The sequence below is a fragment of the Phascolarctos cinereus genome, unplaced genomic scaffold, assembly GCF_003287225.1.
Source record: "Phascolarctos cinereus isolate Bilbo 61053 unplaced genomic scaffold, phaCin_HiC Scaffold_5;HRSCAF=322, whole genome shotgun sequence".
Taxonomy (NCBI): Eukaryota; Metazoa; Chordata; class Mammalia; order Diprotodontia; family Phascolarctidae; genus Phascolarctos; species Phascolarctos cinereus.
In genome coordinates this window covers 43,081,211-43,093,266 of record NW_027555958.1, presented here as the reverse complement: position 1 = coordinate 43,093,266, position 12,056 = coordinate 43,081,211, and the positions used below count along the sequence as shown (strand labels likewise).

The window sequence follows — 12,056 nt, the reverse complement described above, 5'->3', positions numbered from 1 at the left end:
AGAGATGTTAAGGAGAGTGAGAATTGAGGAAAGACCATTGGATTTGGCAACTAAGATCATTGGTAACTTTGGAGAAGGCAGTTTCAGTAGAAAGGTCAGATGCAAGATTATAAGGGTTTAAGAAGCGACTGAAGGGAGAGGAAGTAGAGGCATCTATTATAGCCTTTTCAAGGAATTGAGCTACAAAAGGCAGAAGAGATACAGGACAATTTCGGGGGGGGGGGTAGGAGGGTCCAGTTTTTTCAACATGAGGCAGACATAGGCATATTTGTAAACAGGAAAGGAGCCAGTAGAAAGGGAGAGATTGAAAATAAATGATGGAGTAAGTATGACTGGAGCAATCTGTTGGGAGAGATAGAATGCAATGGGATCACTTGGACAGGTAGAGGGGTTAGCCTTGGTAAGGAGTAAGGCCGCCTCATCATGTGAAATGAGTGAAGGAGAAGAGAGTGGAAGAAGGTGCTTGTGGCAAATGGCCTCCAATTTTTTTGTAAAATATAAGGCAAGGCTTTCATCTGAGAGTAGGGGAGGGGAAGCCATGGGAGGTTTGAGATGGGATGAGAAGGTTTGGAAGAGTCCCTATGGAGAGTAGGTTAGTTGGTAAGGGGAGGTATAGAAGGCTTGCCCAGCAGCACCGAGGGCCCAGTCATAACAAATTTGTATTGGGCCCAGTCAGAACAGTTGAGTGATTTTTTTCTACCTTCATTCAGCCGCACAAATGTAGGAGCAGCAAATGGTGGGAGTGATCCAAGGCTGAGGCTTATCTGGGTGTAACTGGTGTAACTTTGTCTCCAGAATATGCACTTGGCCAGAAAGGAGAACTAGGTGAGGAGCTTGGAAGATAGACCACACGTTTGACATTTGGGCATGTTAGGGAAGTGAGGAGGGATTTCAGTTTTTCAGACATCTGCCAGAATGTTCTCTGTGTAACTGATAACTTCATTTGTCTTAGAAGTAATTTCATCCTTTAAAAGGTATAGGAACCAAGAAGGGAGAATTCTGGGTTGGATTCAGTTCTTACTAACTTGGAGGAACCAGTTGCTGGGGTAGAAATGGGAAAATGGGGGCAGCTAGGTGGCGCAGTGGATAGAGCACCGACCCTGGATTCAGGAGGACACCTGGATTCTGAGTTCAAATCTGGCCTCAGACACATAACACTTACTAGCTGTGTCACCCTGGGCAAGTCACTTAACACCATTGCCTAGCTTAAAAAAAAAAAAGAAATGGGAAAATGGCAGGGGGGTGGGGGGATGGGAGGGATAGGGGTGGAGAGTGACCCCTTGTGATAGGGAAATTTAAAAAAGCTAGGCACAGTCTGATATGCACCCTAGATTTAGGGAAAGTAAGATTTCAAAGGTTAGAGGAGTTCTTAACCTAGGGTCTGTGAATTCAAAAATAATTTTTTTGGTAACTATATTTCATTATAATGTGTTTCCTTTGTAATCCTATGTATTCTATTTTGTGCATTTAAAAACATTATTCTTGGGGGCAGCTAGGTGGCGCAGTGGATGGAGCACTGATTCTGGATTCAGGAGGACCTGAGTTCAAATCCAGCAAGTCACTTAACCCTGTTGCCTAGACCAAAAAAAAAAGAATGAAAAAAACATTATTCTTGGAAGGAGTCCATAGGTTTCACCAGACTGCCAATAAGTCTGTGATACAAAAAAAGATTAAGAACCCCAACTTCACAGGAAAAATAGGTATCCCCTGGACTAATATTCTACCAGGAGTCAGACCAGGAAGGATGGGAGTTGCTCGGTAATGAAATTCCGATGACACAGAGGAGGAAAAAGCAGGGTTGTCTGAAGAAACCAATGTGATTGTATAGGAAATTATCCAGCCAACTTAAGATTTTTTTTTTTTTTGGCTAGGCAATTGGGGTTAAGTGACTTGCCCATGATCACACAGCTAGTAAGTGTCTGAGGCTGGATTTGAACTCAGGTCCTCCTGATTCGAGGGCCGGTAAGGTATCTACTGAGCCACCTAGCTGCTCCCCAACTGAGATTTTAAAAAGATACACATATACATCCATCTCTCTCTCCCCCCCATACATATATGTATGTGCGTGTATGAATATGTGTATATATATATATATATATATATATATATATATATATATATATATATATATACACACATACAAACATATATACATATATACATATATAGTATGTATAAAATGGAAAGCAAAGACAAGTGATAGGAATGGGTATAAGAAACCCTATAAAAATCACCCCATAAAGAATAGTATCAGGAACACTAAATCTCAGACAGCTAAAGCTCAGTTAGAGTATGAACTTCCTAAGAATGTGGATTGTCTTGCTTTTCCTGTTTGTATGCCTAGTGTTTGGCGTGTTGATAGGTATATAGCATGCATTTAGTAAGTGCTTTTTCATTCATTTATTCATTGTGATGAAGTTGGCAAGAGAAGCTGAGGACAGTGAAAAGGGGTGAGTTTTTGAGATTTTTTTAAAGCTCTGTTGGAGGAAAGAATCAAAGAGAGAGGGAGAGAAAAGGACTGATGCTTGGGGTGGATGGGATGACAATACCTGAGCAAAAATAGAAGATAAAGCTGCCCAGCCTTTACGTATGCATTTTCCACCAAAAAAAATGACAACACAAATAACCTATAGGCAGTTAATGCCTAAGATAAGTAAGAGAGTACCTTGTTACCCAGGTGACCTTGACTAATTCAAGTCATCCAAATGAACCATCCTTAGCTACTCAAAGAATGGGTGGGTATGATTATTGAGCCTCTGTCAGTCATATTTGAAAGACTGGAGTTGCTATTAGACTCTAGAAGTAAAGGATAGAAAAGGGTGTGATTGGCAGAAGTTTGTCTGAAAAATATCTGGGGGTGTTAACGAACTGAAGGCTTGATATAAATTTGCAAGGGGGGGCGGCGTAGGGAAGCCAGTGAGATCTTGGTGTGCATTGAGAGGCAGAGTTTCCAGAAATAAGCCGCTATCCAGAGATTATCCCAGTGCTTCCTCTCTTCTGCTGTGTCAGACTACATCTGGAATACTATGTTCAGTTCTGGGTGCCATAGATTAAGAAGGGCATTGAGTGAAAATATGTTTAATATGAATGCATAAGTAGAGCCTATATCAGATTGCATGCCATCTTGGGGAGGGGGGAAAAGAGAGGGAGGGGGAGAAAATTTAAAACTCAAAATCTTGTGGAAGTGAATGTTGAAAACTAAAAATAAATAAATAATTTTTTTGATTAAAGATTTTTTAAAAGGATGTTGACAAGGATCTAAGACATCTCCAAAGGTCTCATGATGGAAAATGCTATCCACATCCAAAGAAAGAAATATGGAGTTTGAATGCAGATCAAAACATACTATTTGCTATTTTTTCTTCTGTTTTGTTTTGTTTCCTCTTTCTGGTGGTTCCTCCTATTGGTGCCAACTCTTCTTACAACATGACTAATGTAAAAATACATTTAATAGAAATGTGTATGTATAGCTGATATCAGATTGCATGCCATCTTGGGGAGGGAAGGGGAGAAAAATTTTAAACTCAAAAGTTTATGGAAGTGATTGTTGATAAATGAATATAAATTAATTTTTTAAAAAAGAGGGCACTGAGAAGCTAAAAGAAGAGTATCTGGAGGAAGGGCCGTAAATCCATATCATGTGAAGATAGGTTGAAGGAAGTGGCATCACTGAGATTTGAACCCAGGTCCTCTGACTCTAGATTGAGTGCTCTGGGTTCTCTTGGCCCCAGAGGACAGGACCAAGAGCAATAGGTGGGATTTACAGAGGCAAATTTAGATTTGATACCAGCAAAGACTTCCCAATAATTAGGTCTTTGCAGAGGTCAAATGGTCTGCTTGGGAGGAGGTGGTGGATTCCCCCTTCTTGGAAGGAAATCTTCCAGTAGATTTAGATGACCACTTGGCAGTAGATTGTAGTAGGAATTCTTTTAGGATATGAGTGGCTTCTGAGATCTCTTCCAGTATAAAACTCTGGGATCACTGCCTAATGCTTCTCCCCAGTTCAATACATCCTCCACAAAGCTGCCAAGATAACCGTCTTGAAGCAGAAGTCTGAGCATGTCACTCCTGTTCAAAAATCTTAATTGGCTTCCATTGTCTCTAGTATAAAATACAAGCCCTTTGGGTTTGATATATAATCAATAATCAAGGGCCAATAAACATTTTTTAAGTGTTTGCCCTGTGCTAAGTACTGTGCTAAGTGCTGAGAATGCAAATAAGAAAAAGACAGCTCTTGCCCTCAAGAAGCTTACAGTCTAAAGGGGAAGACAATACACAAAAGGAAGCTAGAAAGAGGGTGCTGCCAGAGGATACCCAGTGGGAGAGGGGAACATGGGAACACAATGTGTGTAAAGTCGAAACCAAACAGAGCAGCTGATGGAAAAATGTAATGATGTAAGCCTTTTTAGTAAGTCATAGCCTTCTTTCCAGATTTATATTTCCTTAATTACATAAGTATAGTAGAATATAAACTCCTCAAGGGCAGAGATTGTGTTTTCTTTTGTCTTAGTATTCCCAGGGTCTTGGCAAATAGTAGGCACAATAAATGCTCATACTGGAATTCCAGCTCCAGAATGTTATGATTCTAAGCTGTAGGGATAGCTATCAAAGATGATAGTAAAAAAGAATATTAAATAGAATCTCTCCTCAGAGCAAAGAGAAACAGAATTTAACAGCCCTGGAAATCCTGCCTTCTCTCTTGTAACTGGACAGAGAGAGCATTTTTCCTCTCTGCATCAATCCTCTGGTCCTTTCTATCTTCAGGGCTGCTCAGCTAGAGAAGGAAGTGGCTGGCCTTCGGGAGAAGATCCATCACCTGGATGACATGCTGAAGAGCCAGCAGCGGAAAGTCAGACAGATGATAGAGCAGGTAAGAGTAGACGTCGCCACCCTCTGGCTTTCTCCCTTCTAAAAATGCCCCATCCCTCACTGACCTATGGCACTGTTTTTGCCTGTCAAGTCTGGGCAGAGGAAATCCCTTTGACCCACTAGGAGATCTTGCTTGATAATCCAGAGATTTCTGGTCAAGTGCTTATAGCCTACTCTTGGGTTATCCAGAATTAGCGAGCGTCCTTTACTCTCCTGGTTTGTTTTTTTCCCCCTCTTTACCTTCCATAGATGGTGGGGAAGGGACAGAAAATGAGCCAAAACCGTCTCCCCTTTCTCCGTGAGTCATTCAGAGAAAACTGTTGTCAGCGGAAAGAAAGAAGTAAACTCCCTTTGTCTTTGTGGATGACCCAGATCGAATTTTAAACCCTAACTGGATTCCACTCCGACACACACACTCACACTGGCACATTTCAGGGCTGTCTTCCCCTCCTCACACTGGTAGTTTGTGCTCAGAGAATGCATTCTTTTTTCTGTGAGCCTAAGCAAAACATAATTAGGAAGGTGAATCTACGGCACTATTGAGTGTGTGTGTTCCAAGGCCAAGTCGAATACATTGCTTTGAATTATTTGTCCTCCTGCTCCATTACATTGATCTAAATCGTTATATTGATTTAAGTGTCTTTTGTATCAGAAAGAAATCTGAAAGCAAGCTCTTAAAGAGCTGAAAATTCACCTTTTCCTACATTCTCTAGCAGCCAGAGGTGAAAGTCATTTGGCCTGTGTTCATTTTTTCAAATCGCCCATTGTTTGCCCTCACAGCTTCAGAATTCTAAAACCGTGATTCAGTCAAAGGACACAACCATTCAAGAGCTCAAAGAGAAGGTTGCCTACTTGGAGGCTGAGGTATGACTCATGGGAGTCACTTTGGAGGGGAATCTGGGCTCTTGGGGCCTGAGAAGATTAGGAGGTTAGTGGCAAGAAGGCTTCAGGAAGTGAGGCTTGGGGACAATTAGTTAATCATCAGGTTTTCATTGTTGGGATGGTAACCTTGGTCTGCAAAGTGTAGTTGTGTTTACTGAATGATTTCTAACTTTGCTGCAGGGCCTTTACAGTCTTTTGAGTAACTAATAATTATTGAGCAGCTATGTCTGCAGAAGACTTGAGTGAGTGGTACATAGAGGCAAAATAGAAATGAAAGAGGGTGCCCTCTGGCTGCTTACAGCCTAGTTTGGGAGACTTGGACATGTGTACCTGTATACATATAATATGTACCCAGACTTAAAAGACTACCTAGACAAGTTTTTCCAACAGGGACTGGAGTATAGAAGTGATAAAGGGATGTTACAGTAAAGGGATGATCATTGTTGGATGGGAAGATAACCTGGAGAAGAAGGGGTAGCTAAGGAATGGTGGATATGGAGGGAGAAGGCATTTCACTTGAGGAGTAATAACATCTCCAAAGGGGTGGGGGGTGATGGCAAGAGAGGATTAATCGGTGGGTGGGAGACCACAACAAGAGAAAGGATGCACTCTCACCTTGGAATGTATATTCTAGAATTTAGAGATGCATGACCGAATGGAGCACCTGATAGAAAAGCAGATCAGTCCTGGCAATTTCAGTACCCAAACCCGAACCAAGAGTGACAACCTGGGAAGGTGAGTATGTATACCTATGTATGTGGGGTCTGTGTCAGAAAAAAGGAAAGGAGGAAGAGAGAATAATCTTGGCTGTAAGAGGACTCCTCTTTACTGAGCTCCATATCTCCCTTGGTATTGAAGGGATGACTTACAGAACAAGTCTGTTCCTTTAGACCATACAGGGTTCTTAACCTGGGTCCTGTGAACTTTTTAAAAAATATGTTTTAATAAATCTATCAAATCAATTGGTTTACTTTGTAATCTTATGTATTTTGTAAATTCAAAAACATTATTTTATTGGCTTCGTTTGGCTTGGTCCATTGGCTTCCCCAGATTGCCCAAAGGGTCCTTGACGCAGCAGGTTAAGAACCCCTACTTTAAGCCCTATTTTGACCTGATTTCCCACCGTGATCTTTCCTTATCTGTCAGCCTAACACCTCCCCTTTCCCTTATCTCTGCTTTCCACTTCTAAATTGCCCTCTCATCTCCTCTTTCCTGATACCATTTATGGGCCAAGGTTGAAGATGTTTTGTGAGATGATTGGAGAAGAAGAGCATATATGGATATAAAGAACAGCCTCAGCTTCATAGGACTGAAAAGGGTTTTGAAGCCATTATCTGTATCTCACTGCTTCACTAAAGGGCACCACACTTCTGAGAGGTGATTGGCAATTCGGGTTTTAAAAAACTGGGTCCCTAAGAATAGAATTACTGGGAAGACTAATTAGCACTGAAGGAGTAAACCAGAGAGAGAGAGAAGTAGAGGATGAATCGGGTGGAGGAGGGGGCATTGTAGCTGATGAGTAGGACAATAGAAGGCATTAAGTGTTCTTGTCTTGTGTCTCTTCTTTTCAGCGTTAGGATCTCCCGGCCTCCAAACCCTAAGCCCTTGCCTCTCATCCGGGTGGTGGAAACCTGAGCTGCAAATGAATATTGCTGCTTACTACCCTTGTTGGCCTAAAGAGAAAACCCACCCACCCTGTTGTATCACAGACTTTTACTTCTTGATCGCTCCTTGGCTGCCCCCCCTCCCCCCCTCCCCCGGGCCACATGTTTGTGTGCCTAATTCTTGAGCTCCTTTCTTCTGTATGCTGGGCAGACGGAGGAGGGGGAGGGTCTTCCTCTGGAGACCTGGAGCCCTTTGAAGGAAGCTACTGAGGCCAGGACAAGGGTGGAGCCAGTGATAACACCCATAATACCATGATTGTTGCTGATCTTCATTAAAGAGGAGATTTTTCCTCTGAAACTGGGTGTCGAGCTGCCCTGGCAACCAGGGTTACCCAGCAGGACTGGGATGGGGTGCCCTGACTCACCTCCTCCCTAACACATGGACTGGTTATCATGCTGAGGGACAGAACCTCTTTTTTCCAGTGTTGCTCAGCCCCTAGCAACATACCATTTCCCCGTTTCTCTGTGCCCCAGAAACGCTTAGTCCTCCTCCCAAGATGGCGGGATGCCTACCAAGCTTGGGGGCTGTCTGGCTTCAGTGAGGATGAATCTCTCCTTCAGTTAAGTCCATTTTCCCGGGGAGGAGGGTGAGACAAAAATCTGCATTCAAAGAATGGATTTGTAGCAGGAAGGGGTCCCTAGGGACACTGACAGCTACACCCTAGTCCTTACTGCTTTTGTCTTCTACCACAATTCCCAGAAACCCTTGGAGTGTTTTTGTTTTTCTTTCTTTTTTCCCCATTTAAACTTAGCCCAAGAAATACCCCAGTCTTCTTGGTCCCAGTGCCTGGAGGAAAGATTTTCCACCAGACTACATCACTCTCAGAGAAGTAGCCATGCCTCCCCCAATATTTATTTTGCTAAGTTATTGGTGTCTTTGATTATGTCTTGTGGTTGTTTTAATACCAAAGTTTTGGAACCTACCTATAGCTATAGAGTTGCTTGAAACTGGGAAAAGCTTTTTGTGTGTCTTTCATCCTTCTCCTATCCCTGTGTTTTCCTCTCCCCTTTCTCCATTTGTAATTTGTGGACCAGGTAGGGAATTGTATGTGTGTTTGTATATTCAGACTACAGGTAGGGGGGAGTGGGCGGGAAAGGAAATGTATATTGATTGTACAGAAAATTCATGAATAGGATCCTTGAATCTCCCCCTCCCTGCTTCCCTTCCCTCTCCCCCACCATTCAGGGTCCTTTTGGGTATACTGCCTCTGAATGATCCCATCTCCTCTTGGTCCCTGACTTGTAGCCTCAGGCGATGGAGATAAAGCATCAGAGGACTAGTATAGTCCTGTAGAAAAATATTAAGTCACTTAGCTCTGCCTGGCTCAAAAGTAGAAGGCTTAAGTTTGTCTGTGTCTGTGTAGAGGAAGCCTGGGTACTAGGCCAAGTCCTGCCCAGAACTTGCTTTGCCACTGTGGGCAAGTCCTTCCATGCTCCAGTTGACTCATCTAGAAAGTGAAGGGCCTGCAGTAGTCTATTTCCAAAGTCTCTGCTAACTCTAAAATGTGTTTCTGGCCTATACTCTTTATATGGTGAATCGAATAAATTATATTAATATGCCTCTCAGATTCTGGTCTGGTTTTTATTTATTGGTTGAAAAAACAAAAACACCTCCTCCTCTAGCCTCCTGAAGGATGCCCTTTCTTTCACATCTGGAGAGTCCTCATGGGGACAGATCTTCCTCTTTTGTATGATTTGCATCACTTGGACCCCAAAAGCTTTGTGGCTTCTTTGATTAAGTGCTTTCGGAGTGTAGGGGGTATGGAAGGGGAACTCAGCTTAAGTGGTCTGTGCTCTCATTTAGAAAGGATAGGAGAGTTTGGGGGTGGCTCCTTATTCTGGCTTTGGACCTTGCCTGGTTTGGAGGCCTTGGCTGAATCCCGGAATGTCTCCTGGCTTGGGAAAAGGAACTGTTAGGGGATGGAGGTGCTGTGATTACAGATATAGCCACCAACTAGCTCCGCAGGGTACATGAGTAACTCACTGCCAAGTCCTTTGCAGAAATGAAAAGCTCTAGAAATGCTGACTGCAGCTGTTGCAGAGTGTTTGGGGCTATCTCTGGGCATCACTCAATTAGCACCAACTCTTTCTTTCTGGCAGAGTATGCAGATGGCTGCAGGGCTGAATGGGGACATGGCTGAATTTACACTAATCCTCTCTGGACCAGAGAAACCTGAAACCCCACCCCCAGCCTTGTCCCTCTCCTGCCACCCAGTTCAGAGGAGCCTGAGCTCCTATTGTTTCTCTTTCCCTCTCTCATTTTTTTCAATAGATTCACACCCAGGGGTGCAGAAGGCATCAGGAACCTCTCCTCCTCCTCCTAGAGCTAACCCACCGAGTGTCTCCCTTCTTTGCCAGATCTGCCTGGGCTGGGTATCTCTTGTCTTTGTTCTCAGAATTATTAACAGGGTAGCAGCAGGTGCCAGGAAGACTTCCCATTAGAAAGAGAAGAAAGGTGTGGGGATAAGAATATCCTTCTATAAAAAGGAAAGGCTTCTTTGGATTTGACCAAGGTTTATTAAGGACCTACTATGTGCTTTAAAAAAGTGAAAGTTCATGCCCTCGAGGGGCATACTTTTCCTGGGGATAGGGTAGGGGAATGTGTATTCAGATAAGCAAAGCAAATGTGAGGGGTTGGAAGACTCCATTAGAACTGTGGTGTCAAGAAAAGTCTCATACTGGATGGAGTTAACTGAGTTGAGCCTTGAAGGAAACTGGATTCTAAGGGGGAGGGGGAAGGGAGTGCATTCCAGGCACAGGGGGGCAGGAGGTGGAATGTCTTGTGCCAATGGAAGAGTGACAAGATCAATTTGACTAAAACACAGAATGCATAAATGGAAGTATGCATGTCCAACCTCATAGGTAAGGTAACCTGTAGCCAAACTGCAAAGGGATTTCTGGAAAGAATCATTGAAAAGAGAGGCATGATAATTAACAAAATGGACCATTTCAGAGAAACTTGGGAAGACCTATATGAACTGATGCAAAATGAAGCATGCAGAACTAAGAGGACAATTTATACAATAGCATTACAAAAAAAAAAAACTTGGAAAGCCTTAAGAACTCTGATGAATGCAATGATAAAAAAAAAAATTCCCAAAGGACTGAAAATGAAGAAAGCTACCTGCTTCCTGACAGAGGGAACAGATTTAAGATGCAGACTAACATATTTTTGAATGTGGTCAATGTGGGAATTGCTTTGCTTGATGTAACATTATTGTGAGGAAAGTTTCCTTTTTTTGTTTTCAATTTGCAGGGATAAAATTTTTTTTAAGTTCAGAATGAGACACTTGGAAATGGCCATTATGCCAGTTTGTTTTGCTTGACTGCATATTTGTTACAAGGGTTTTTGTTTGTTTGTTTTTTTCTTCAAGTGGGGTCATGGAAGGAGAGAAAATAAATGCTTGTTAATTTATAAAAGAAAGGAAGAAGTCCACCTCATGTAAATAGCTCTCTTGGTCTTCAAGATAAGAGTGGTTGATTAATAATTGGGGGTGTTGTAACTCAGTCAACAAGTATCTATTAACCTACTATGTGCCAGGCATTGTGCTAAGCATTGAGGAGACAAAAAACAAAAATGAAAACAGTCCCTGCCCTCAAGGAGTTTATAGTCTATAGGGACAGACAACATGTATATATAAGAATATATGAGATATGAATGGAATAAATACAATGTGTTTTATGTGTGTATGTGCATGTATGTTTGGTTGTTTCAGTTGTGTTTGACTCTTTGTGACCCCATTTGGGGTTTTCTTGGCAGAGATACTACAGTAGTTAGCCATTTCCTTCTCCAGCTCATTTTCCACATGAGGAAACTGAGGCAAACAGTGAAGTGACTTGCCCAGGGTCACATAGCTAGTAAGTGTCAGAGGCTAGATTTGAGCTCAGGGAGATGAGTCTTCCTGACTCCAGGTCTGGCATTCTATTCACTGTGCCACCTTTCTGCCTTAATACACACACACACACACACACACACACACACACACACACACACACACACGGGTGCATACATGACCCTGGGCAAATCACTTAACCCTGTTTGCCTGAGTTTCTGTATCTGTCAAATCCACTGGAGCACAAAATGGCAAACCACTCCAGTATCTTTGCCAAGAAAACCCAAAAATGGGGTCATGAAGAGTCAGACACAGCTAAAACAATTGAACAACATTATTATATATAATAATAAATGCATAATATATACATTGTGCATATGTGTGTATGTATTACATATCTGTATATATGTCTATATGTGTGTATACATGTATATGTGTGTATACAGAGAGAAGGTACAAAGCCTGATGTGGAAGTGAAAAGATAGGATTCATGCTTTCTCTAGGGGTTAAACTGGACAGTCTCTGGGCTCCCTTTCGGCTGAGTCTTAAGGCTCTGTGTTTCTCCAGGTAGGTGTGGTGCCCTTTCTGTGTGGAGCGGAAAATTTGACATAGGGAAGGGGCACCAGGGTTGGTAGGGAAAGAGAGGCATCTGAGCCTCGGAAACTTTTCAGCTTGAGGTGGAAGGAGGGAGGAAAGGAAGTGAGATCGACAGAGCCCAGTGTTCTTCAGGCTGGGCACGGTGAGGTAAGCTGTTCTTGGACTGAATGCTCTATTTATTTCCTGTGTTTTGTCATTTTTGAGCCAGCTC

The 12,056-nt window shown here is 42.6% G+C and overlaps 1 protein-coding gene across 2 annotated transcripts in view; it reads left to right on the top strand.

Annotated features, from left to right (window-relative positions):
• TUFT1 (tuftelin 1) overlaps positions 1-8,981 on the top strand; it is a 43,116-nt gene extending 34,135 nt beyond the window's left edge. The window contains exons 9-13 of one of the 2 annotated variants that reach the window (XR_002327989.2): positions 4,765-4,870; positions 5,650-5,733; positions 6,386-6,486; positions 6,986-7,128; positions 7,323-8,981. Coding sequence is in view for 1 of the 2 variants with exons in the window: in XM_021005248.2 (XP_020860907.1) it covers positions 4,765-4,870; positions 5,650-5,733; positions 6,386-6,486; positions 7,323-7,386 (355 nt within the window). In the remaining variant the exon portion in view is untranslated. The remainder of the gene's footprint in view (positions 1-4,764; positions 4,871-5,649; positions 5,734-6,385; positions 6,487-6,985; positions 7,129-7,322) is intronic. The other variant, XM_021005248.2, reaches the window with a different exon arrangement.
• Positions 8,982-12,056: the final 3,075 nt, after the last annotated feature.